Below are 26746 nucleotides of genomic sequence, written 5' to 3' on the forward strand. Positions count from 1 at the left end.
TGAGTTTTGTTTTGTTTTGTCAATGTACTATTTGTATTTGTGTGGATGAAGTTAGTTTCCCTATTATGTATGGATTGTCTTTTTACCTTGTTTTGGTTTCAACCCTCCAGTTGGTGGCGGCAATACACCTTTTTGGGTTGTAGTCCGCCATAAAACCGACAAGAAGAAGAAGAAGAAGAAGAAGAAGAGGAGGAGGAACAGGCACAGGCACAACCACAACCAATGCGGAAGATAAGTTTGTGTGTGTCGACGCGGTGTGCGCCATGGAGTGGGGTTCCCCAAAAATACCAGTCAACACATTGGACCGCCGATGACGACCGCCTGAAATCTCTCTATGCCGGACAGTAGCCTAAACAGAGGAACACCCATTGCAGTATTGCACAATACATTGAGAGTTGCACTCAAAAATAGTACTGTGTTGAGATGACCAAATCGTAGCGGCGTGCAATTTGGGATTACACGGCGTCGGTTGTGCACACTCCCGCACGTTCATCAGTCGAATGCCGAAGGAGAGGGAGAAGAGGCGAAAGACCTCCAAGGAGGCAGGTCTGTCTGGCGCTGGGATTAGTGAAGGGTTTGTTAAAGAGCGCAGAACAAGCTGCAAAGCATCTGAGATTCGCGATGAACTGTGCCAGATGACAGAAGTAAGGTTACCTGAGGTTAACTCCACTCAAGCGCAAACTAGTATGATGGAGGTGCTCCGTGTACCGCAGGTGACAATAACCCCAGATGGAGGCTGCTCGCATGAGATCGGGCAGGAGGACTGGGCTGATGTGGACGGTCCTCTACGACGGAATATGTCAAACTCCTCTATCTCCTCAACAGGTTCCTCCATAGAGTCAGAGGATGACATTCTGAGTGACAACGAGAAAAAGAGCAAGGGGAATATCACATTAGAACATTTGTGTGAGGACACGGGAGAAGTGAGTACAGACTATTCTTTATTAAAATAAAGTCAAGTTGTTATAAGTGCCTTTTGCGTCCCTTTTCATATTTTAAGGAGAAATTGTGCACCAATATTGAATTTTAAAAGCCTGTTATAGTAAATGAATTGCCCTTTAATAAAGCTGGGTTGAGAAACTCTGCTACCTTTATTATAGATGACATGGAGAATTCAATAAATCAGATTTTTATATGAATAAAGACTTGCTAAAGTGCCAAAATTCTGCATTTTTATGTCTGTAACTTCTAGGCACCCTCTGTGACTTCTAGGAGGATTTTAACCCACTTAACCCCAAAATGTATCCAGGTTTTCACCATCATATAGTTAAGCACTAGTTGTGACAGTCATTTCTGAAGATTACTTTTTATTTCATGTGGTTAGTAATTCATTTACATCTGCCCCTCATTTTAAGGTCAACCCTGTTAAAGCTGCAATATGTAACTTTTTGGGGCGACCCGACCAAATTCACATAGAAATGTGTTATAAATCTGTCATTCTCATTGAAAGCAAGTCTAAGAAGCGGTAGATCTGTTCTGTGTGTGCTATTTCTGTGCTTCCCATTCTTAAGTTTAGTTTTTGCAGTCTTTTACTTTTGTCAACCCTGTTACCCATAGATACAGGCTAGAAATGTTTTGTCTACTAGCATATCTCAGATCTGGCAGTCATTCTGATATTATGACTGAGAACTCTGTCCTGTCATGGGGAAGAATAAATCTAGCCCTATCTACATGCCAAGTACAGTACCATGTTTGGATGAAGAACAATGTTGAAGGTTCTTGAAAAGTTACTAGATTTGTTCTTAAATTCAAATCACATTGCAAACAGACATATAGAAAATATCTTAAAGCAGGGTCCAATTGTCTAAAGTAATGACATCGATGTGGTTATTTGATCACACGTATTATATGTATTGACTACATGCTCAACGAGCACGGTCTTGAGTGTGTATTAGGTTACATTAGCAAATAGCCAAGGAGCCAAAGGGAGGGGAAGGGCTAGGCTATAGTTGTATGATAACTGGAAACACGTCTCTTCTCTGATTTATGAAGATCTTCTTCATTCTTTAAAGCTGTAATATGTAACTTTTTGGGCAACCCAACAAAATGCACATAGAAATGTGAGTTATAGATCTGTCATTCTCATTGAAGGCAATTCTAAGAAGCGGTACATTTGTTCTATGTATGCTTTTTCTATGCTTCCCTTTTACTTTCGGTGTTGTACACCAACTTCAAACGGCTGAAAATACAATGTTTTTGGTTATAGAAAATATATTTCACAGCGGTTTAAATGGTAGAATGATTCTCTACACTATACTTGCTTGTTTTGTCACATAAACTATTAGAATTTGAGCAACCAGGAAATGGCGGAGCGATTTCTGCATAGTGCATCTTTAATGGATGTAAGCCTACTGATGAATGTACTAAACGTCCTTTCCTTAATGTATTAATTAATATTTTAGAAACCCTTTCATACACAAGACATAAAGCCACATACAGTACGTGTGATACTGGTATAATCAGTTGTTTTGAGGATCTGTATAATGTTTTCTTCTTTATAGTGCAGTAACAATGAGTCACTGAACCTGAGTGAAAAACAGCACATTTTCGTATCTAATCAACAGCCAAGTGATCAGTCAGCGCTTATCACTTGGGTAATTACAGACACTTATTACAGACACTACTCTAATGGTTTATTTTGTCTTGTTTGAGATCATGTCAGATAGGCCTATAGTTAGCTATCTTAAAGGTCATTTCCTCTTTTGTGGTGCTCTTCTGTGAGACAACACAGAAGTGGAAAGGAATTAAGTTACCCCCCCATCGTAATTGAGTTAACTCCCTTCATTTCTGATGGGCCCTGGTTGCTGGTCTGAAGCAGCCATTTTGTTTTAGCCATGTCTTTATAGCACATAATACAGGCGCTGCTGTAAGCCTGACCTGCAGTATGATTTAGGAGGACTGAGGGTGGTGCTGTATTTGACTTCAACACTCTTGACTGATGACTTGCTCTATAAAATAGTGATACAGTTGTGTTGTCAGGACAATACAGTAGTTTTAGATCCTCAAACTTAAAAGTAGCTGTGAATACCTATATGATGATCCAACAAAGTCTCCAAATAATGTCACTTGTGAACGTAAAAACATAATTCAATGTATGACTTCTCTTCTAAGGCCTCTGTTCCTCTACACCACTGGGTGGAAAATCTGATCGAAGTGAATAATAATCTGCTTGTTAGAAGCCATATTTGACTTTGTCTCCGACATCTGGAGATCTGTGTCTCTGTACCTCTGTAACTCTTCAGAGCTATGCTCAGCCATCTCCATAGAATGATCTTAGCTGTCAGCTTCCTTTAAACACACTGAATACACATTGCCTGGCCCTGCTGGAAGAGGGCTGAGCTGTGTACACTACATAGTGGTGCTCAGTGCTCTCCAACTGGGCCAGGTCAGTATGACAGGCCACTTGAAAAGCTCTCATACCCAACCCTTTTATTGATCTTTCCAGTCATTTAAAACAAACAATAGTAATGGAAAAAGTGCCTCCCTGTTCTGAAAATAGAGATTTCATTAACTTGCTAACCTTTTTAATATAGCAGATGAAGTGTCCAGTCAGCCCCCACACTTACAATACAAGCCACCCCCATAGTCTTATGTGCAAATTTTAGCCACATTGACATTTAGTTATTGCCCTTTCAACACAACAAGAAAAGTACTACTTTGTACACTAGGTTACCCATTCTGTGTTTCCAGTAGGGGAGAGTGGGGTAAGTTGAGCCATTTTTTACATTCAGCATCACTCTGTCAAGGAAAATATATGACTCTTTCTAACAAATGTATCTACATATATTTCAAGATGTTGTGTATCCCTGGAAATAATCAGAATTCATGTAAACATTACAGTTTTGAAAAAATCACTTGTTCAAAATAAGTAGTGTCTTGGCATGACACCCTGGGTATGTGGTAAATTGAGCCACAAGGACAGGGTAAGTTAATCTGCCTACAAATTTCTGTTCTGAATGAAATATTACCACTACCTTTTGAAAACCATGTCTATCTTTATTTCCCTAACACAATTCAACACAATTGCTTTTTTGTCTTTTAAACATTTTAGGCATCTTTAATGCAGGCTTAACTTTTTGTACTTTTTTTGACACTTTTAACAAGGGCCATGTACTGTTGTTAGCTCATATCCCAGTGATAATGCCTTGCATTATGCCTGGGAAGAAAACACAAACATTTGCACAACTTGCCATTGGCGCAACTTACCCCAAGGCAAACATTTTGACTATATTAGCCCACACAGCTACAAGGATGCACTTTCATGATAGGTTTAAGACCTCATATTGAAGCTTATAGAGACCCCAACTGATGTATAGAATAATCTTAAAATTATCTACTTTGGTTTAGATAGAAGCATCATGAAACCTCTAACACAATAAATTCATTTGACTTGGTGAAAATCTGTGTTTTTGGACCTAACTTGCTTACCACTTTTTCCATTTGGTTTCTTCCTTCAGATTCCATGAAATGATGACCTCTTCCTAAATATTTGGTAAAATGATTAATTTTGTGAATGGTTTCCTAGAAACAAGGGTGGCTCAACTTGCCCCTTTGGCTCAACTTACCCCACTCTCCCCTCTGACAATAACTTGTAGTGAAAAAGAGTAATACACTTTGATGGCATCACATTTATTGGCACTAGCAATTTGTGGGTAAAAAATGGTATGTTAATGATTGCTCATATTCGAATCTGCCAGGTTGAGAAACCGTTGCAAGGAAAATGAACAGCTTGAGTGAATCATTCAGTATTGTCACTCCCTTGTTCCAGTTCTTGTTTACTGTTATTTCATTTTAATGGGTCAAGTTCAAGTGTAGTGGGCTTTATTTGCAGCTGATTCTAGGAGCCTTATTTTCCATCAGTCTGTCAAACACAATAGGTACGGCTTTACAAAAGAGGTGTGTCCCAGACCTCACTAGGAATGTATTAGTAGATGGTTAAAGAAACAAAAATGTTTCACAAACATTTAGTTATTGTAATTTGTGAGAACACGCCTCGTACCGTTATGGAAATTGAGCATTTATTTTCATGAATTGAAATACCTACTACAATGTTGAAATTCAGACTAGCTTTTACATTACGTCTATAGAATTATATGTAGCCACAACTGAAAGGACTATATCTTCATATCTCCTTATCCTTAAATACATGTGCATTAATACGTTGTCACTGTACACTGTTGGTAATTCTGTGTTTGAGAGAGAGCTGAAGGCCTGTGTGGACATATGACACCCACATAGCTGCCTATACCAACAGAAAGTCAATTTTATATGCCACATCAACAACACCAGCGAGTGTCACTTGACATTTCAGAGTAGCTGTGAGTTCTGTTATTTGTTTTCAGTGTATACAATCAACAGAATGAGTAGTGTTTTTTCACTGCGGCCAATGACCAGGGCTTCACTTCCTTTTACTGCAATCTCAGCATACTGCATAGTGACATCCAACCTCTGTTTCATTCATTACCCTGAATTGTCATTGTCACTGGACTTGCAGTGCATTCGGAAAGTATTCACTTTCTCCACAATTTGTTACATTACAGCCTTATTCTAACATTTATTAAATTGTTGTTGTTGTCCCCCCTCCTCAATCTACACACAATACCCCATGATGACAAAGCAAAAACAGCTTTTAAGAATGCATTTTTTGGGAAATATCACATTTACATAAGTATTCAGACCCTTTACTCAGTACTTTGTTGAAGCACCTTTGGCACCGATTACAGCCTCAAGTCTTATTGGGTATGATGCTACAAGCTTGGCACACCTGTATTTGGGGAGTTTCTCCCATTCTTCTCTGCAGATCTTCTCAAGCTCTGTCAGGTTGGATGGGGAGTGTCGCTGCACAGCTATTTTCAGGTCTCTCCAGAGATGTTCGATCGGGTTCAAGTCCGGGCTCTGGCTGGGCCACTCAAGGACATTCAGAGACTTGTCCCGAAGCCACTCCTGCGTTGTCTTGGCTGTGTGCTTAGGGTCGTTGTCCTATTGAAAGATGAACCTTCGCCCCAGTCTGAGGTACTGAGCGCTCTGGAGCAGGTTTTCATCAAGGATCTCTCTGTACTTTGCTCCGTTCATCTTTCCCTAGATCCTGACTAGTCTCCCAGTCCCTGCCGCTGAAAAACATCCACACAGCATGATGCTGCCACCACCATGCTTCACCGTAGAGATGGTGCAAGGTTTCCTCCAGACGTGACGCTTGGCATTCATGCCAAAGAGTTCAATCTTGGTTTCATCAGACCAGAGAATCTTGTTTCTCATGGTCTGAGAGTCCTTTAGGTGCCTTTTGGCAAACTCCAAGCAGGCTGTCATGTGCCTTTTACTGAGGAGTGGCTTCCGTCTGGCCACTCTACCATAAAGGCCTGATTTGGTGGAGTGCTGCAGAGATGGTTGTCCTTCTGGAAGGTTCTCCCATCTCCGCAGAGGAACTCTGGAGCTCTGACCGAGTGACCATTGGGTTCTTGGGCACCTCCCTGACCAAGGTCCTTCCTCACCTCATTGCTCAGTTTGGCTGGGTGGCCAGCTCTAGGAAGAGTCTTGGTGGTTCCAAACTTCTTCCATTTAAGAATGATGGAGGGCACTGTGTTCTTGGGGACCTTCAATCCTGCAGAAATCTTTTGATACCCTTCCCCAGATATGTGCCTCGACACAATCCTGTCTCGGAGCTCTAAATCAAATCAAATCAAATTTTATTTGTGACATGCGCCGAATACAACAGGTGTAGACCTTACAGTGAAACGCTTACTTACAAGCCCTTAACCAACAATGCAGTTTTAAGAAAGAATACCAAAAAAATACCAAAAACATTATATGAGAAAATAATAAGAAAGAAAAGTTACAAATAATTAAAGAGCAACAGTAAAATAACAATAGCGAGGCTATATACCGGGGGCACCGGTTAGTCGAAGTAATTGAGGTAATATGTACATGTAGGTAGAGTTATTAAAGTGACTATGAATAGATAATAAACAGAGAGTAGTAGCAGCAGCATAAAATAGGGGAGGGGGCAGCAATGCAAATAGTCAGGGTAGCCATTTGATTAGATGTTCAGGAGTCTTATGGCTTGGGGGTAGAAGCTGTTTAGAAGAATCTTGGACCTAGACCGCTTGCCGTGCGGTAGCAGAGAGAACAGTCTATGACTAGGGTGTCTGGAGTCTTTGACCATTTTTAGGGCCTTCCTCTGACACCGCCTGGTATAGAGGTCCTGGATGGCAGGAAGCTTGGCCCCAGTGATGTACTGGGCCGTACGCACTACCCTCTGTAGTGCCTTGCGGTCGGAGGCCGAGCAATTGCCATACCAGGCAGTGATGCAACCAGTCAGGATGCTCTCGATGGTGCAGCTGTAGAACCTTTTGAGGATCTGAGGACCCATGCCAAATCTTTTCAGTCTCCTTAGGGGGAATAGGTTTTGTCGTGCCCTCTTCACGACTGTGTTGGTGTGCTTGGACCATGTTAGTTTGTTGGTGATGTGGACACCAAGGAACTTGAAGCACTCAACCTGCTCCACTACAGCCCCGTCGATGAGAATGGGGGCGTGCTCGGTACTCTTATTTTTCCTGTAGTCCACAATCATCTCCTTTGTCTTGATCACGTTGAGGGAGAGGTTGTTGTCCTGGCACACACGGCCAGGTCTCTGACCTCCTCCTGGGGGCGGCCTGTGAGGAAGTCCAGGATCTAGTTGCAGAGGGAGGTGTTTAGTCCCAGGGTCGTTAGCTTAGTAATGAGCTTTGAGGGCACTATGGTGTTGAACGCTGAGCTGTAGTCAATGAATAGCATTTTCACATGGGTGTTCCTTTTGTCCAGGTGTGAAGGGCAGTGTGGAGCGCAATAGAGATTGCATCATCGGTGTATCTGTTGGGGCGGTATGCAAATTGGAGTGGGTGTAGGGCAGGGGTGTCAAACTCATTTTAGCTCAGGGGCCACATGGAGGAAAATCTATTCCCAAGTGGGCCGGACCGGAAAAATCATGGTATATATAACTTAAAAACAACAACTTCAGATTGTTTTCTTTGTTTTAATACGATCAACATACAACATAAAGCTGGAGCCTGAGGACAGTGTGTCCAAAATAGTACAAGCACAACATCACTATTAATCATAAAACACGTCAAGTTTATTTGAAAATTCTAAAGAAAAAGAACACACAAACACACAATGCCTCAGTGATTAACAGAACTGTTTCACAGATCACATAACTATATCAGGGTGTCGTTTCTCAGGCAGAAATGTAGATAAAAATAATGAAATCCTGTTCCCCAAACAAGTGCAAGAACCACAGAGTCAAGAATAGGTTAAATATACAAATAAAATAAAATCAATTAAAAACAATAGCACATCAACATAAAAACATATAAACATAAATCTGAAAGCGTTGCTCAAACTCCCGTAACAGTCCCATTATTTTATCTTTGAACCGCTTCATGTCTGCCACATGTTGGGTCGCGCACACATTTTTCAGACAGGGGAAGTGAGCTGCATCACCACTGGCAAGTTGCGTCTCCCACAATGACAGCTTCAACTTGAAAGAACGTATGCTGTCATAATACTGCGTGACAACTTTGTTGCGCCCTTGCAGCTGTTTGTTCAAGTTATTCAGGTGCTCTGTAACATCCACCATAAATGCAAGGTCCTGCATCCATTCTGCGGAATGAAATTCTAACACTGGTTTGCCCTTTTCTTCCATGAACTGTTCAATTTCTTCTCGTAAATCAAAGAAACGCCTCAGCACCTCGGCTTAACCATCTTACCTCAGTGTGGTATGGCAGGCCATAGATGTGGTCTTTCTCTCTGAGAAGGCTGTCAAACTGACGGTGATTCAGGCTTCTGGATCGGATGAAATTAACAGTTTGGATGACCACCTTCATGACGTTATCCATCTTTAATGACTTGCAACAAAAAAGCCTCCTGGTGCAAAATACATTGAAAAGTCAAAAATCACGTCCTCCATTTGCAGATTGCACTTTCTCTCTGAACTTTGTCACAACGCCTGCTTTTTTCCCGATCATTGAGGGCGCACCATCTGTAGCCAGGCTGACAGTGCGGGACCAGTCCACTCCGACCCTGTCCAGCGCGCCGACGATTGCGGTAAAAATATCAGCTGCTGTCGTTGTATCTGTCATCGGCACCAACTCCACGAACTCCTCGGTGACGGTCAATGTGTCATCAACTCCGCGGATGAAAATGGCCAGTTGTGCAACATCTGTAATGTCCGTACTTTCATCAATTGCAACCGAAAACGCAATAAATGACTTTACTTTTTGCTTCAACTGGCTGTCCAAATCCACTGAAAGATCGGAAAACCTGTCTGCAACTGTGTTTCTTGTCAGGCTGATATTTGCAAAAGCCTGCCGCTTTTCAGGGCACACAATCTCCGCTGACTTCATCATGCATGTTTTTACAAATTCACCCTCACTAAATGGTTTTGAAGCCACTGCGATTTCATTAGCAATGAGGTAGCTAGCTTTCACTGCAGCGTCACTGATGTCTCGGCTGTGAGTAAACACAGACTGCTGTTTCTTCAGACCCGCCAACAGTTCATTCACCTTCTCTCATCTCCGCTGTCCTTGAAAGTTGTCATATTTGTCGGCATGAAGACTCACATAGTGGCGACGAAGGTTATATTCTTTCAGCACTGCAACATGCTCTGAACACACCAAACATACAGCTTTCCCATTCAATTCCGTGAATAAATAGGATGACCATTTTTCTTGGAACACTGCACTCTGCGTCCACTTTTCTCTTTTTTGACAGAGACATATTGGGGCAATGAGGGTGCCAAAGCACATTATGTTAAAAGTAGAAGCCGTAATAAATATCGCGGGCAAAACAAAGTAGCTCATTGGCTGCACGTGCTTGACCTACTTGCTCTGCCCCGGTATAAACAGTTTGCTTGCTTAACACAATTGCTATTGCGCCATCCAGTGGACGCAATTGGAACAGCGGTTTATTTTATTGAAAAATTGCAGCGCATTTTTATACTTTACAAAAAGAATTTTTATTTTTATTTATTTATTATTATTATTTTTTTTATCATCTCGCGGGCCGGATTAAACCCGTTTGCGGGCCTGATCCGGCCCGCGGGCCGTACGTTTGACACCCCTGGTCTAGGGTTTCTGGGATAATGGTGTTGATGTGAGCCATAATCAGCCTTTCAAAGCACTTCATGGCTACAGACGTGAGTGCTACAGGTCGGTAGTCATTTAGGCAGGTTACCTTAGTGTTCTTGGGCACAGGGACTATGGTGGTCTGTTTGAAACATGTTGGTATTACAGACTCAGACAGGGAGAGGTTGAAAATGTCAGTGAAGACACTTGCCAGTTGGTCAGCACATGCTCGGAGGACACGTCCTGGTAATCCGTCTGGCCCTGCGTCCTTGTGAATGTTGACCTGTTTAAAGGTCTTACTCACATCGGATACAGAGGGAGTGATCACACAGTCGTCCGGAACAGATGATGCTCTCATGCATGTTTCAGTGTTAGTTGCCTCGAAGCGAGCATAGAAGTAATTTAGCTCGTCTGGTAGGCTCGTGTCACTGTGCAGCTCGCGGCTGTGCTTCCCTTTGTAGTCTGTAATAGGTTGCAAGCCCTGCCACATCCGGCGAGTGTCGGAGCCGGTGTAGTACGATTCGATCTTAGTCCTGTATTGACGCTTTGCCTGTTTGATGTTTCGTCGGAGGGCATAGCAGGATTTCTTATAAGCTTCCGGGTTAGAGTCCCACTCCTTGAAAGTGGCAGCTCTACCCTTTTAGGTCAGTGCGGATGTTGCCTGTAATCCATGGCTTCTGGTTGGGCTATGTACGTACAGTCATGTACAGTCACCATGGACAATTCCTTCGACCTCATGGCTTGGTTTTTGCTCTGACATGCACTGTCAACTGTGGGACCTTATATAGACAGGTGTGTGCCTTTCCAAATCATGTCCAATCAATTGAATTTACCACAGGTGGACTCCAATCAAGTTGTAGAAACATCTCAAGGATGATCAATGGAAACAGGATGCACCTGAGCTGAATTTCGAGTCTCATATCAAAGGGTCTGAATAGTTATGTAAATAAGGTATTTCTGTTTTTTATTTTTAATACATTTGCAAACATTTCTAAAAACCTGTTTTCGCTTTGTCATTATGGGGTATTGTGTGTAAATTAATTTAATCCTATTTAGAATAAGGATGTAACGTAACAAAATGTGGAAATAGTCAAGGGGTCTGAATATTGTATCTCCGTACTTTAAAAAAAATATGATTTTACTTTTATTTATTCAGGGGAGCCCAATTTGAGACCAATGGTGTCCTGAGTACAAACCTCTTCACAATCAAGAAAATGGACATTCCAAATAAAACAAGAAGAATAAAAAAATGCTACAATTTTAACAAATAAACCAATACAATCAATCAATTGGTCGAGACCAGAGGGACCTCAAGAGTTAACCCACCCTGCGAGCGGGTTTGGTAGCTCATTCTTTTATACTTTAGTAGCAAATGTAGGTAAGTTGGAAGCTTGTGTAGTAGAGCTTTGTAAACAATCTGCTTCCTGCTATTTAGGGAGAGGCAAGATCTATTTCTGAAAAATAAGCCCACTTTAAATCTTAGCTTTTTAACTACAGTGGCTTGCGAAAGTATTCAACCCCCCCTTGGCATTTTTCCTATTTTGTTGCCTTTCAACCTGGAATTAAAATTTATTTTGGGGGGGGTTTGTATCATTTGATTACACAACATGCCTACCACTTTGAAGATGCAGAATATTTTCTCTTGTGAAACAAACAAGAAATAAGACAAAAAAACAGAACTTGAGCGTGCATAACTATTTACCCCCCCCCAAAGTCATTACTTTGTAGCGCCACCTTTTGCAGCAATTACAGCTGCAAGTCTCTTGGGGTACAGTGGGGGAAAAAAGTATTTAGTCAGCCACCAATTGTGCAAGTTCTCCCACTTAAAAAGATGAGAGAGGCCTGTAATTTTCATCATAGGTACACGTCAACTATGACAGACAAAATGAGAGAAAAAAAATCCTGAAAATCACATTGTAGGATTTTTAATGAATTTATTTGCAAATTATGGTGGAAAATAAGTATTTGGTCAATAACAAAAGTTTCTCAATACTGTGTTATATACCCTTTGTTGGCAATGACACAGGTCAAATGTTTTCTGTAAGTCTTCACAAGGTTTTCACACACTGTTGCTGGTATTTTGTCCCATTCCTCCATGCAGATCTCCTCTAGAGCAGTGATGTTTTGGGGCTGTCGCTGGGCAACACGGACTTTCAACTCCCTCCAAAGATTTTCTATGGGGTTGAGATCTGGAGACTGGCTAGGCCACTCCAGGACCTTGAAATGCTTCTTACGAAGCCACTCCTTCGTTGCTCGGGCGGTGTGTTTGGGATCATTGTCATGCTGAAAGACCCAGCCACGTTTCATCTTCAATGCCCTTGCTGATGGAAGGAGGTTTTCACTCAACCTCACGATACATGGCCCCATTCATTCTTTCCTTTACACGGATCAGTCGTCCTGGTCCCTTTGCAGAAAAACAGCCCCAAAGCATGATGATTCCACCCCCATGCTTCACAGTAGGTATGGTGTTCTTTGGATGCAACTCAGCATTCTTTGTCCTCCAAACACGACGAGTTGAGTTTTTACCAAAAAGTTCTATTTTGGTTTCATCTGACCATATGACATTCTCCCAATCCTCTTCTGGATCATCCAAATGCACTCTAGCAAACTTCAGACGGGCCTGGACATGTACTGGCTTAAGCAGTGGGACACGTCTGGCACTGCAGGATTTGAGTCCCTGGCGGCGTAGTGTGTTACTGATGGTAGGCTTTGTTACTTTGGTCCCAGCTCTCTGCAGGCCATTCACTAGGTCCCCCCGTGTGGTTCTGGGATTTTTGCTCACCGTTCTTGTGATCATTTTGACCCCACGGGTGAGATCTTGCGTGGAGCCCCAGATCGAGGGAGATTATCAGTGGTCTTGTATGTCTTCCATTTCCTAATAATTGCTCCCACAGTTGATTTCTTCAAACCAAGCTGCTTACCTATTGCAGATTCAGTCTTCCCAGCCTGGTGCAGGTCTACAATTTTGTTTCTGGTGTCCTTTGACAGCTCTTTGGTCTTGGCTATAGTGGAGTTTGGAGTGTGACTGTTTGAGGTTGTGGACAGGTGTCTTTTATACTGATAACAAGTTCAAACAGGTGCCATTAATACAGGTAACGAGTGGAGGACAGAGGAGCCTCTTAAAGAAGAAGTTACAGGTCTGTGAGAGCCAGAAATCTTGCTTGTTTGTAGGTGACCAAATACTTATTTTCCACCATAATTTGCAAATAAATTCATTAAAAATTCTACAATGTGATTTTCTGGATTTTTTTTTCTCAATTTGTCTGTCATAGTTGGCGTGTACCTATGATGATAATAATATACTTTTTTTCCCCGAAAATCACATTGTAGGATTATTAATGAATTTATTTGCTAATTATGGTGGAAAATAAGTATTTGGTCACCTACAAACAAGCAAGATTTCCAACTGTATGTCTCTATAAGCTTGGCACATCTAGCCACTGGGATTTTTGCCCATTCTTCAAGGCAAAACTGCTCCAGCTCCTTCAAGTTGGATGGGTTCCACTGGTGTACAGCAATCTTTAAGTCATTCCACAGATTCTCAATTGGATTGAGGTCTGGGCTTTGACTAGGCCATTCCAATACATTTAAATGTATTTCCCTGTATTTAGCGGCATCCATCATTCCTTCAATTCTGACCAGTTTCCCAGTCCCTGCCGATGGAAAAACATCCCCACAGCATGATGAGAGGTGTTGGGTTTGCACCAGACATAGCGTTTTCCTTGATGGCCAAAAAGCTCAATTTTAGTCTCATCTGACCAGAGTACCTTCTTCCATATGTTTGGGGAGTCTCCCACATGGCTTTTGGTGAACACCAAACGTGTTTGCTTATTGTTTTCTTTAAGCAATGGCTTTTTTCTGGCCACTCTTCCGTAAAGCCCAGCTCTGTGGAGTGTACGGCTTAAAGTGGTCCTATGGACAGATACTCCAATCTCCGCTGTGGAGCTTTGCAGCTCCTTCAGGGTTATCTTTGGTCTCATTGTTGCCTCTCTGATCAATGCCCTCCTTGCCTGGTCTGTGAGTTTTGGTGGGCGGCCCTCTCTTGGCAGGTTTGTTGTGGTGCCATATTCTTTCCATTTTTTAAATAATGGATTTAATGGTGCTCCATGGGATGTTCAAAGTTTCAGATATTTTTTTATAACCCAACCCTGATCTGTACTTCTCCACAACTTTGTCCCTGACCTGTTTGGAGAGCTCCTTGGTCTTCATGGTGCTACTTTCTTGGTGGTGCCCCTTGCTTAGTGGTATTGCAGACTCTGGGGCCTTTCAGAACAGGTGTGTATATATACTGAGATCATGTGACACTTAGATTGCACACAGGTGGACTTTATTTAACTAATTAAGTGACTTCTGAAGGTAATTGGTGGCACCAGATCTTATTTAGGGGCTTCATAGCAAAGGGGGTGAATACATATGCACGCACCACTTTTCCGTTATTAATTTTTTTCAGAATCACTTTCATTTCACTTCACCAATTTTGATTATTTTGTGTATGTCCATTACATGAAATCCAAATAAAAATCCATTTAAATTACAGGTTGTAATGCAACAAAATAGGAACAATGCCAAGGGGGATGAATACTTTTGCAAGGCACTGGAGCTCATCTGTATATTTTTTAAACATTCAGTCTTTGTCATCCAAATGCCCAGATATTTATAGGTGGGGACCTGATCAATGGGAGAACCTTCGAATGAATAAATATGTAGTCCATCATAAACATTTTTGCGAGAATTAGAGAACAAGATGTATTTAGTCTTGCCCACATTAAGTATACGTTTTAAACCTACCAGGGCTTTCTGTAAGGCAACCTGGCCAGATTGCAGCGCTAACATAGCCTGGTCATCAGTTGGGGCAATGGCATACATAAGTGTCGTCTGTATACAGATGAACATTACACGTTTTTTTATATCTAGAAAACTAGACTTAACACCATCAGAAATCACAATGTGATGTCTGCCAGATAATTCTCAAACCACTTGCAAGAAGCCTGATACGGGCCTATTTCAGTCAACCATTGTTATGAGAATGTGATGGTCAACAGTGTTGAAGGCCTTGGAGAGGTCTATAAAGAAGGCAGCATAATGATTTTTATGATCTATGCAATTTAACACATCAGCTGAAACAGTGCCATGTCCAGGTCTAAAACCGAATTGGTGTGGAAATGATTCCATTTAGAGTGTAAGAAAATAAAATGTTATGTTTCACCTCTGTGTCATCAAGCAAGTGCTAAGTACTGTCTGTGAAGCATTTCTGCTGTGAACATGCTGTGTGACTCACTCAACGTCTCATCACAGATAGGGAACCAAAGTCATCATGTCTCTGCCTGAATCATCCATATCTCGTTGAACAAGCTGTCCATGACTGTGTCTTAATGCAAATCACATGGAAACAGCAAGCCAGTCAGGTGGGACCATACACAGTAACAGTGGCCAAGTGATTATGACAGCTGTCCATCAACAATTTGATTCAATGATCATTATTGTTATACAACTTAATTGACATCCACCCGACTAGTGAGCGCTGGCTTGAGGAGGACAGTGTCGCTGCCTGTTGATAATGAACCAGATACTCCAAAGAGGTAAAGCTGACTGTTACTGTGCTTGGTCTTCCTTCAGCAGAGCAAACCCTGGTGGAAGATAGAGACTATCGTCAACTGGCCTTTTGTTGGCTCCCAGAGAAGAAACCTGTCCTGGGTTCAACTAGCTGGACACAAAGGTAAAGCACAGTCATCATGCTCATGACCCCTCACCTATCAGAGCAGCATACCAAAAACCAATCACTAATGTAAGATGATACATACTGTACACATTCCACACAAAATAAAGCACACAAGACACAGACCGTACTGTATACTATTAGTCACACTCAACTGCAAATTCAATCTGAAACAATCTTCTTGACCCTAACCAGCTTCAAGACGGGTCACTCAACCGAGACCTCTCTCCTCTGTGTCACGGAGGCTCTCCGTACTGCCAAAGCTGACTCTCTCTCCTCTCCTCATCCTCCAAGATCTGTCCGCTGCCTTCGACAGCATAAACCATCAGATCCTCCGCTCCGTCTCAGGCTCTGCACACTCTTGGATTGCATCCTACCTGTCAGGCCGCTCCTACCAGGTGATGTGGAGAGGATCTCTGCAGCACGTCCTCTCACTACTGGTGTCCCTCAGGGCTCGGTTCTAGGCCCTCTCCTCTTCTCTCTATACACCAAGTCACTCGGCTCTGTCAAATCCTCACATGGTCTCTCCTATCATTGCTAGGCGGATGACACTCAATTACTTTTCTCCTTTGCCCCTTCTGACACCCAGGTGGTGACAGGCATCTCTGCGTGCCTGGCAGACATCTCAGCTTGGATGTCGGCCCACCACCTCAAGCTCAACCTCAACAAGACGGAGCTGCATTTCCTCCCGTAGAAGGCCTGCCCACTCCAAGACCTCTCCATCACGGTTGACAACTCCACGGTGTCTTCCTCCCAGAGTGCAAAGAACCTTGGCTTGACTCCAGACAACTCCCTATCGTTCTCTACAAACATCAAAGCAGTGACTCGCTCCTGCAGGTTCATGCTCTACAAATCCATAGAGTACGACCCTAGTACCTCACACAGGAAACGGCGCAGGTCCTAATCCAGGCACTTGTCATCACCCGTCTGGACTACTGCAACTCGCTGTGGGCTGGGCTCCCCACTTGTGCCATAAAACCCCTGCAACTTATCCAGAACTCTGCAGCCTGCCTGGTGTTCAACCATCCCAAGTTCTACCATGTCACCCCGCCCCTCCACACACTACACTGGCTTCCAGTCGACGCTCACATCCACTAGAAAACCATGGTGCTTACCTACGGAGGAACTGCCCCTCAACCTTCAGGCTATACTCAAACCCTACACCCAACCCGAGCACTACATTCTGCCACCTCTGGTCTCTTGGCCATCCCACCCCTACAGAGGGTCCGCTCCCGCTCAGCCCAGTCAAAGCACTTCTCTGTCCTGGCACCCCAATGGTGGAACAAGCTTCCCCTTGAAGCTAGGACAGCAGAGTCTCTGCCCATCTTCTGAAAACAACTAAAACCCAACTACCTCTTCAAAGAGTATCTTGAACTTATTACACATTTGTTGTTACAACCTGAATAAAAATTGGATTCAATGTATACTTTTTTCACTCATCTACACACAATATCCCATAATGACAAAGTGAAAACATGTTTTTAGAAATTTTTGTAAATGTATTGAAAATTAAATACAGAAATATCTAATTTACATAAGTATTCCCACCCTGGAGTCAAAACATGTTAGAATCACCTTAGGCAGTGATTACAGCTGTAAGTCTTTCTGGGTAAGTCTCTAAGAGCTTTCCACACCTGGATTGTACAATGTTTGCACATTATTCTTTGAAAAATTCTTCATGCTCTGTCAAGTTGGTTGTTGATCATTGCTAGACTGCCATTTTCAAGTCTTGCCATAGATTTTCAAGTCGATTTAAGTCAAAACTAACTAGGCCACTCAGGAACATTCAATGTTGTCTTGGTAAGCAACTCAAGTGTATATTTGGCCTTGTGTTTTAGGTTATTGTCCTGCTGAAAGGTGAATTTGTCTCCCAGTGTCTGTTTGAAAGCAGACTGAACCAGGTTTTCCTCTAGGTGCTTAGCTCTATTCTGTTTCTTTTTATCCTAAAACAACTCCCGAGTCCTTGCCGATGACAAGCATACCCATAACATGATGCAGCCACCTCCGTTCTTGAAAAAATGAAGGGTGGTACTCAGTGATGTTTTGTGTTGGATTTGCCCCAAACATAACGCTTTGTATTCAGGGCATGAAGTTTTTTGCAGTTTTACTTTAGTGCCTATATTTTTATTTTATTTTTTATTCTGTACAGGCTCCCTTCTTTTCACTGTCATTTAGGTTAGTATTGTGGAGTAACTACAATGTTGTTGATCCATCCTCAGTGTTCTCCTATCACAGGCATTAAACTCTGTAACTGTGTGTCAGTGATGTCATTTCAGGGCAAAAGTGTTTTCTGGCTTCGTGCTTTAATGCCGCTTCTCCCTGGTACCTGTTTCGCCTAACAGTGTTTACTCGTTAACTGTGGTTCGTTATTTCTTCGTCTCTTTTTTGTTGTTTTGTTTTTGTCCACTTTTAGGCCTACTGGAGTTGTGACTTTTACAACCTTGGCTTATTAGTGCTAGCTAGTTAGCTTTTAGCCTACCTCTGAAAGGCTCAGCATGGTCAATCCGTGGTCTGCAGTGGCTGTACAGCATTTACTACTGATACAGACTCTGCAGAAGTCAGAGCAAACTTACTTTTTGGCTTCACAGAGCTGTTCTCAAGGAAGTGAGTTTGTGTTTTATACAGGACCTCCCGCCCCCACCTACCATCAACCAATCATGTCAATGCGGAGCTATACGGAGCCCTCTACATTGTTACAAAATGTGAGAGGCGCATGGCAATGCGGTACAGAGCTTGATTTGGCCTCTGCATGCCTCCGGAGGCTCTGCAATTGCGTCACACCCTCAATACGAAGCCTCCGACCACATTTTCAGATCAAGCACTGCTGTGATCACTTCCACCTGCCTGGATTCTTCCTCTGATCGCTGGCCTCCTGGTTCACTGACCCACCAATGGATTATTGCCTTGGACCTCCCTCCTGGAATACCTATCAGATTACCCACTTTGATTCTCCCGCAGCCCGGTATGGCTTCCACCTCCCCCTGCTTATTTGCCGGTTAGCTCTATGGCAGTGGTCACCAACCAGTCGATCACCAAACATTTCTGTAGAAAAGCCAACAAAGGCTTGCACTCCTTTTTTTTGTGTGTGTTGCGCTGTTGTCTGTAGTTGCAATTGATTCAGAAGCCCTGCGCATGGGGCAGGCAAAGTGTTCCCATTTTGAACCATTTCGTTTGTCTGAAAAGACAAACTCCGCCTACCAGGCAGACCGGGAGATCTGTGGCTAAAATAAGTGTGCCTACTGCAGTGGCCAATCGAATAGCTAAAATCACCTTGCCTACAGCTTCCCCGGCTACAGCAAAGTTTGATACTAGCCAACATGAGGTTTCATAAGTTTTAAAACCATGACGAGAGAGAGACTGTCAAAGAATACAGCAAAGAGCTGCTGTTTTTATGAGTGAGTTCATATCTGTTTTTATTCAACACATTAAACGCGCTTCTCCCTACTTCTCCCGCAGCAATGAATGAGTAGCCAAGTGTATCGATAGCCTTGCATTTTACTTATTATTAGCAGCTTCTCGTGTCTGTTTTAATATCAAGGAATATTTCACCTTCTCTGGTCATTGGAACAACATGAATTTGTGCATGAGGCAGATGCAGTTCGACTTGAGTTTCACCATCAGGTGGAAGACTGTGTCCCCTCTTTCTGCTCAGTCTCACTGGAGAAAAGGAAGGAGAGAGTAGGGACCGTGAGAGGTGGAACCTCTGCTGCTCTCTCCTTCCCTCCGCTGTGACTAATGCCGTGTTCAAAACAACTGGGAAATCTCGGACTTCCGACCTCAGTAGGATCAAGACAACTGGGAACTCTGACAAAAATGAGATCCAACTGGGAACAATCGTTTTGAACGGTCATCCAACTCAGAATTCCAAGTCGGAAACTCTAGAGCTCCGACTTTCCGACCTGAAGATCACTGACGTCATGATTTGACCATGTATTATTTCCCGAGTTCCCAGTTGTTTTGAAAGCACCATGACCATCAGATGCAGGTACCATCAGTCGTGCCTCGCAAGTGCTACACCAACTGATCTATTTGTTATCAAAGCTCGAGTTTTGAAATATAATATGGTCTGAGAAGAATATCAGCAGGCCAGGCCTATAGCCAATATGCTGTGATAATGTGTTAGGCCTACTTCACAAACCTCCTTCCTAAAGAACTATTTTTATTAGGTTAATGCTACATTTGAAGTCCTGTTTAAGAAATATTCTGAGCGGTAGAACTCTGCTTGCTTTTTGACTGCGAAAGTGATCTTGACTCAGAAAAGGTTGGTGACCACTGCGCTACGTCCTCTACCCTGAAGTGCTTCTCTCCCTGGCTCTGGTAACCCAGTCTCAACTCTTTTGCCATCGCGTGGGCCCCAGTCGTCAATCTCATTGAGTAAGTCTCCGCTCTCTCTTTGCTTTTGCTCTGCTGGCAAAGATTTTGTTTTTGACTGTGGGTTATAATGCTAGCTGGTTTAGAGTAGGCTAGTTGGGCTCTAGCTCGCTGCTTTGCTGACCATTTACATTTTAGTCATTTAGCAGATGCTCTTATCCAGAGCGACTTACAGTTAGTGAGTGCATACATTTTCATACTGGCCCCCCGTGGGAATCGAACAACCTCAGGGGAATGTTCTGTGGTGGTTGTTACAGATGTTGTGCACAACATTTTAGTGCATGTTAGGAGAACATTCCAAGGATATTTCATTTAATCACTTTCTGAAGAAGAAGAAAATATTTTGTTATCAAAAACATGTATTGGGATGTTATCATTTTAATGTTAAATAAAAACTCTAATTAGAACTTAATGTTGTATGTTAACTAATGTCCTAGGAATGTTCCCAGTTTGCTGGGGAGAGATTGGACCCAGTGGGCAAAAATTCCTAACATTTTCAAATTATGGATTTTTCCAGGAACTCCGCATGAGATGCACACCAACTGGTTATCAATGAGAGATTGAAAAAACACTATAGCTAACTTTACAAATAGTAAAAATCAACTAACAAAAATATAATTACCCAAAAAAATATATGGTTTGGCCTTTTTTCCAAATCACTCTCCCTCCCTTCGACCACTGAACTGTAGCTGTTGTCTGTGTGGTTGGGGGGAATGCCAGGAAAACGCCTAGAGCACCAACCAGGCATTCACAGACATACCCAGACCTGCTGCCATATTGCCCTTTATCAGAGCTAACCACCTCACAATCTCTTGCAAAGGCCAGGAGTGCATGCCTGACAGACAGACAGACAGGGGAAGAGGCATTGTGATCCCCTTGTCAACAAATGTATATTGATTTTGATATAATGTATACAGCGTGTGCAGTACATTCCAACAATATACTTAAAAAACATGTATGTATTAGAATTGGTGTAATTACTATAATCAGATGTAATTTCGACAAATGACACTGCACTAGACAACCATGGCGGTTTCCTTCCTCTCCGGCAACTAAGTTAGGAAGGATGCCTGTATCTTTGTAGTGACTGGGTGTATTGATACACCATCCAAAGTGTAATTAATAACTTCACCATGCTTAAAGGAATATTCAATGTCTGCTTTTTTGTGGTCCTGTATGGCTCAGTTGGTAGAGCATGGCGCTTGTGACGCCAGGATTGTGAGTTTGATTCCCGTGGCTACACACACATAAAAATGTGTGAATGCATGACTGTAATTCGCTTTGGATAAAAGCATCTGCTACATGGCTTTATTATTATTATTATTATTATTATTATTATATTTAAAAAATACCAATAGTTGCCCTTCTTTGCGAGTTATTGGAAAACCGCCCTGGTCTTTGTGGTTGAATCTGTTTGAATTTCTACAATCTGTTTACAATTATCTGTATGTGTGGGGTACAGAGATTAGGTATTCTTTCAAAAATCATGTTAAACACTATTATTGTGCACAGAGTGAGTCCATGCAACTTATTATGTAACTTGTTAAGCAAATCTTTACTCCTCAACTTATTTAGGCTTGCTATAACAAAGGGGTTGAATACATATTGACTCAAGACATTGCAGCTTTTCATTTTTTATTAATTTGTAAAAATTTCAAATAATATTATTCCACTTTGACATTATGGGGTATTGTGTGTAGGCCAGTGACACTATCAAATTTTAATACATTTTAAATTCAGGCTGTAACACAACAAACATGTGGAAAAAGTATAGGGTAGTGAATACTTTTTCAGAAGTCACTTTAAGACATTTTTATAGTTTTTTCCAACTAGCACTGACTCTACTGATTAACTTCTGTATTTGGGTAAAATGTCTACGTACGAATGCACTTTCTGTAAGTCGCAGTGAATAAGAGTCTGCTAAATGACTAAAATGTAAAAAAAATGTAAATATAAACTGGTAATCCATTAGTGGTTTTCTGTGGATTGTCAGTGTGTCTGTGCTTCTCTTTTCCAGGTAATTTCAAAGCTGGCGGCGAAGGCACCGTTCTGAAGAAGTTCTCAGAGAATGAGAAGCTGTGTTTTGAGAGATTGCAGGGTGACGTGCTCCAGGGCTTTGTACCAGGATACCATGGGGTGGTGGAGAGGGATGGGGAACCATTCCTACATATGACTGATCTACTGGTCAATTTTGATGAACCCAGTGTCATGGACTGCAAGATGGGAGTGAGGTAGGGAAGCAGCAATAGTGAGTAGAGAGTAGCAGTAGGTTTGTTTTATAATAATGTGCAGAATACTATACCCCTATAGGAGGATTGGGTGAAAGAAGGTATTAAGCAATGTTGAGAAAATGGCAAACAAATCACTGTTGGAGTAATGTAATTTAGCAATAATAGAGAGCATTTTCCATCTTACACTTCAGTGCTCCTGATAGCAGAACATACACATTGTAAACGTGTTTTATTTGCTCTTGATAAAAAACCTGTTACTGTTTCTGTGAGGATTTCCTGCCACACATAGTGGGTGGGTTGTCACATCACACAGAGGCCCTCACTAACGAGCCTCACATTTCCTGTACACAGACAGAAAGAACCACGTACACACGCGCATACACATATACAGGGTGGTTGCAGGCACAGGTTTCCCCTGGAGTCTCCCTTCTGACAAACACAATCAATGAATTACCCAAGCTCTCTCACTTGCAGCTAACACACACTTATACTGTCAGGCTGTGTACCCTGGAGTCTCCTCCTGACTTCCTTCTTTTATACAAAGGAAGTTCGGTTAGCAGAATGAAACTGACATTCACCGCACAAACATTGACTTTGCTTCTCTTTTTGTCTACCAAGTAATACTAAGCAAGTCAATTCTTCCATCCAAAGCATAACAAACTCATAGCATTGTCATTGTCTGTAATGCTTCCACACCAACTCCACTATCATCATACACAAACAAGACAATGAAAAGTCACTTAACTGTGAGGATTGTAAACAGTGTCATGGCCGCTCAGTGTGTCTCGTCCTGTTGTCCTCTTCTCAGGACGTATCTGGAGGAGGAGCTGGTGCGAGCGCGGGAGCGGCCGAAGCTCCGTAGGGACCTGTATGACAAGATGCTGGAGGTGGACAGTGAGGCCCCCAGCCCCCAGGAGCACCTCCAGAGGGCTGTCACCAAACCCCGCTACATGCAGTGGAGAGAGACCCTCAGCTCCACACACACCCTTGGGTTCCGCATCGAGGGCATCAAGGCAAGTACCAGTGTGTCAGTCTGTGTCAACGTAAAGGAGGGAATTCAGTCACAGTGTTCACTCAAAACGCCACCATAGAGATCATTTTCCATTTAAACCAGAAAAGGCTTTTCCTGGACAAAAAACAACAACATTTTCAATGGTTAATGTTGCTGTTAAGTTTTCCATTTGAAGTTCAAAACATATGCAATTTAGTCATGTTGTAGCCTTGACCTTATTGCACGTGGACAGTGCTGCTCATCACCATATTGACTGTTCCTTCTCTCAGAAAGCTGATGGTACGTGTCATACGGATTTCAAGAAGATCCGGTCAAAGGAGGATGTCACACAGGTCTTCAGGGACTTTTCCGGAGTCAACACAAACATACTAGTAGGTTGACAGCTACTAGTCCTACCTGTTATGGTGTTACAGCCGCATTCATTTGCATGTTCTGCTGATGCTTAGACAAATAGAGACATACCTGTCTCATTTAAAGGCAATACTTGAACAGTCAAACAAATTGGTTTGACTTTACCTGTCTCATGTAAGAGCTCATGAAAAGTAATACACACATTGGTAAATATTTGGATAGGATGAGCAACCCAAATGGCAATATGCACTACAGTAGATCCTGTTGGAACGACAGATGGCAAATGGAATTTAACTACCAATACACATAACCTCTATTGATTTAATGGATTTATCAAGGGAGGTTCCCAAGTCTCAACTCTATAGCCAGAATAATCACATTGCCCCCTATTTCCCCCCCTCTCATACAGAATTCCTACCTGAGCAAACTAGTAAAAATTCAACAAGCCCTGAAGTCATCTGAATTCTTCAAGAGACACGAGGTGAATAGAGGAGCTTTAGATCATCTGCACCTGTTTTCTGTTAAGATTTGTTCATCACGTTAGATATATTAAACACATCTAAGAGCTTTTGTGAGGCATACCGGTGAATAATATGAATGATTATATTGTAATGAGTACAAGTCTTCTCTCTCCAAGGTGATTGGGAGTTCCCTCCTCTTCATCCATGACCACACTGAGCGAGCTGAGGTTTGGCTCATTGACTTCGGTAAGACTACAGGTCTACCTGAAGGACAGACTCTGGACCACTGCATACCCTGGCAGGAGGGCAATCGAGAGGACGGATACATGTGGGGACTGGACAACCTGAAGAGGACACTGGGCTCTTTGACCAACAAAGGAAATAGTGAAGGAACTAGTAAATAAACTAGTAAATTGACTACTGAGTGAACTAGTGAGTGCCTTTAAGCTATGGCCACCCGGAAGGGAGATTAATTGTACATAATTCTAGCAGTTAGAGGACCCTGGCAGTATTATACAGTCTCAAGGGTCCTCTCAGTCACAAAGTAGACCTACTGTATGAATCACACTTACAGCTTACCTACCTACTTTATTCAGCACAACCAATTGTATCTCTGAGTAAGTATTGTTGGAAATAATACTGTATTGTTGAAGCTGTTGTAGCGTGGAGGTAAGAGGGAGGAGGTTTAGCATGTCTGTGCCTGCTGAACAAACTATACATTTTAGGGTATGAAATTTATTGAATATACAGAAACGTGTTATTGTAAAGCCTGTACATTCTAGAAAGTCATACAATACTGCCTAGGTAAGGGACAGTATTGCATAGAAATCCAACACACTCCATATTCCAAGGTATCATTAGATATGATTGATTGAAGTTGATAATCAAGCATGTCATTTTTGGTTTTTGGTTTCAAATGTTATTTAAGACATTGGGCATACTTTATGCTAATACAGTTACATACACTAGTTTGTATTTAGGATCATATCATTATCATGGTGAAGGATGAATTAAAAATGAATGAATCTTTCTAGCAAGTATTGCATTTTGACAGTCTATGAGACTAACCTCAGAAAAACACTATTGCCTTGTCCGAATGAGTTAGCAATGGTTGTGTATTGGGATTTCATATGTTAAAGTAAAAATCTGTATTGCTGTATTATAAAACACTTAAATAGTTGATTTGTTTGGGGTAGAGAGATACAACAACAAGTATATTGCATAGAGTTTATAGCGTTTGTTCTTCTGTGTAGAGGCACAAAACTTTGGATCTGAAACCAATATTAAAATAAAATACAATTGGGTTTTCAGACTTTTTTGGGAGGGAGATTGTATCTTACAAGCAAGTCTCTTCTTCTTATTGGTGTCCTTTGGTAGTGGTTTCTTTGCAGCAATTCCACCATGAAGGCCTGAACAGTTGATGTTGAGATGTGTCTGTTACTTGAACTCTGTGAAGCATTTATTTGGGCTGCAATCTGAGGTGCAGTTAACTCTAATGAACTTCTCCTCTGCAGCAGAGGTAACTCTGGGTCTTCCTTTCCTGTGGCGGTCCTCATGAGAGCCAGTTTCATCATAGCGCTTGATGGTTTTTGCGACTGCACTTGAAGAAACTTTAAAAGTTCTTGAAATTTTCTGAATTGACTGACCTTCATGTCTTAAAGTAATGATGGACTGTCGTTTCTCTTTGCTTATTTGAGCTGTTCTTGCCATAATATGGACTTGGTCTTTTACCAAATAGGGCTATATTCTGTATACCACCCCTACTTTGTCACAACACAACTGATTGGCTCATACACAGAAATTCCACAAATTAACTTTTAACAAGGCACACCTGTTAATTGAAATGCATTCCAGGTGACTACGTCATGAAGCTGGTTGAGAGAATGCCAAGAGTGCAAAGCTGTCATCAAGGCAAAGGGTGGCTACTTTGAAGAATCTCAAATGTAACATATTTTGATTTGTTTAACACGTTTTTGGTTACTACATGATTCCATGTGTTATTTCCTAGTTTTGATGTCTTCACTATTATTATACAATGTAAAAAATTAAGAAAAACCCTGGAATGAGTAGGTGTGTCCAAACTTTTGACTGGTCCTGTATATAGGCTTCTAAAGGAAACACCATCCCTCAAGGTCTCAGCAGGTTTACAAATCATGGTTAATAGTGATGTCAAGAGCATGACAAGACTTGTCCACCTGTAGGCTACAATCCGAAATATTGTGAGACTTTGAGGTGGCTACAAAGTGCATCATGGAACCATAGAACATTATCGTAACCTAAAATATCCAGTAAACAATGTTTATTTCAGTGTATTAAGCTAACGTATATCATCAACTGTACCGCTTTAACAACAGCTCATAACAATAATAATGTTCTCTTGTGACATAAATACTGAGAAATAAAAAAGTTAATGGCAAGCAAGCCCTCAAGTAAATACGAACTCTACCTAAATGTATTTGGTACTTCATATGAGAATGCTGTCCCCTGCTGAGTGTAGGAGGTATAGT

At 42.0% G+C, this 26746-nt stretch overlaps 1 protein-coding gene across 2 annotated transcripts; it reads left to right on the forward strand.

Annotated features, from left to right (window-relative positions):
- Positions 1 to 208: 208 nt before the first annotated feature.
- LOC121545055 (inositol-trisphosphate 3-kinase A-like) lies at positions 209 to 25549 on the forward strand. Of its 2 annotated transcripts, none has more exons than XM_041855415.1 (7): positions 209 to 923; positions 15714 to 15813; positions 22202 to 22415; positions 23224 to 23428; positions 23697 to 23798; positions 24188 to 24259; positions 24416 to 25549. In XM_041855415.1, exons 1-7 carry the CDS (start codon positions 501 to 503, stop codon positions 24641 to 24643), a joined length of 1344 nt encoding a protein of 447 aa, XP_041711349.1. In that variant the 5' UTR covers positions 209 to 500; the 3' UTR covers positions 24644 to 25549. The 2 variants fall into 2 exon arrangements, with proteins under 2 accessions (XP_041711349.1, XP_041711350.1); XM_041855416.1 differs by having other exon boundaries at positions 15717 to 15813.
- Positions 25550 to 26746: the final 1197 nt, after the last annotated feature.

The sequence above is a fragment of the Coregonus clupeaformis genome, chromosome 29 (genome assembly GCF_020615455.1).
Source record: "Coregonus clupeaformis isolate EN_2021a chromosome 29, ASM2061545v1, whole genome shotgun sequence".
Classification (NCBI taxonomy): Eukaryota; Metazoa; Chordata; class Actinopteri; order Salmoniformes; family Salmonidae; genus Coregonus; species Coregonus clupeaformis.

Coding starts and splice junctions, on each gene's coding strand:
- LOC121545055 (XM_041855415.1), top strand. CDS start 501: ATGCCGAAGGAGAGGGAGAAGAGGCGAAAGACCTCCAAGGAGGCAGGT. Junction 22,416..23,223: donor GACTGCAAGATGGGAGTGAG/GTAGGGAAGCAG, acceptor TCCTCTTCTCAG/GACGTATCTGGAGGAGGAGC. Junction 24,260..24,415: donor AATTCTTCAAGAGACACGAG/GTGAATAGAGGA, acceptor TCTCTCTCCAAG/GTGATTGGGAGTTCCCTCCT.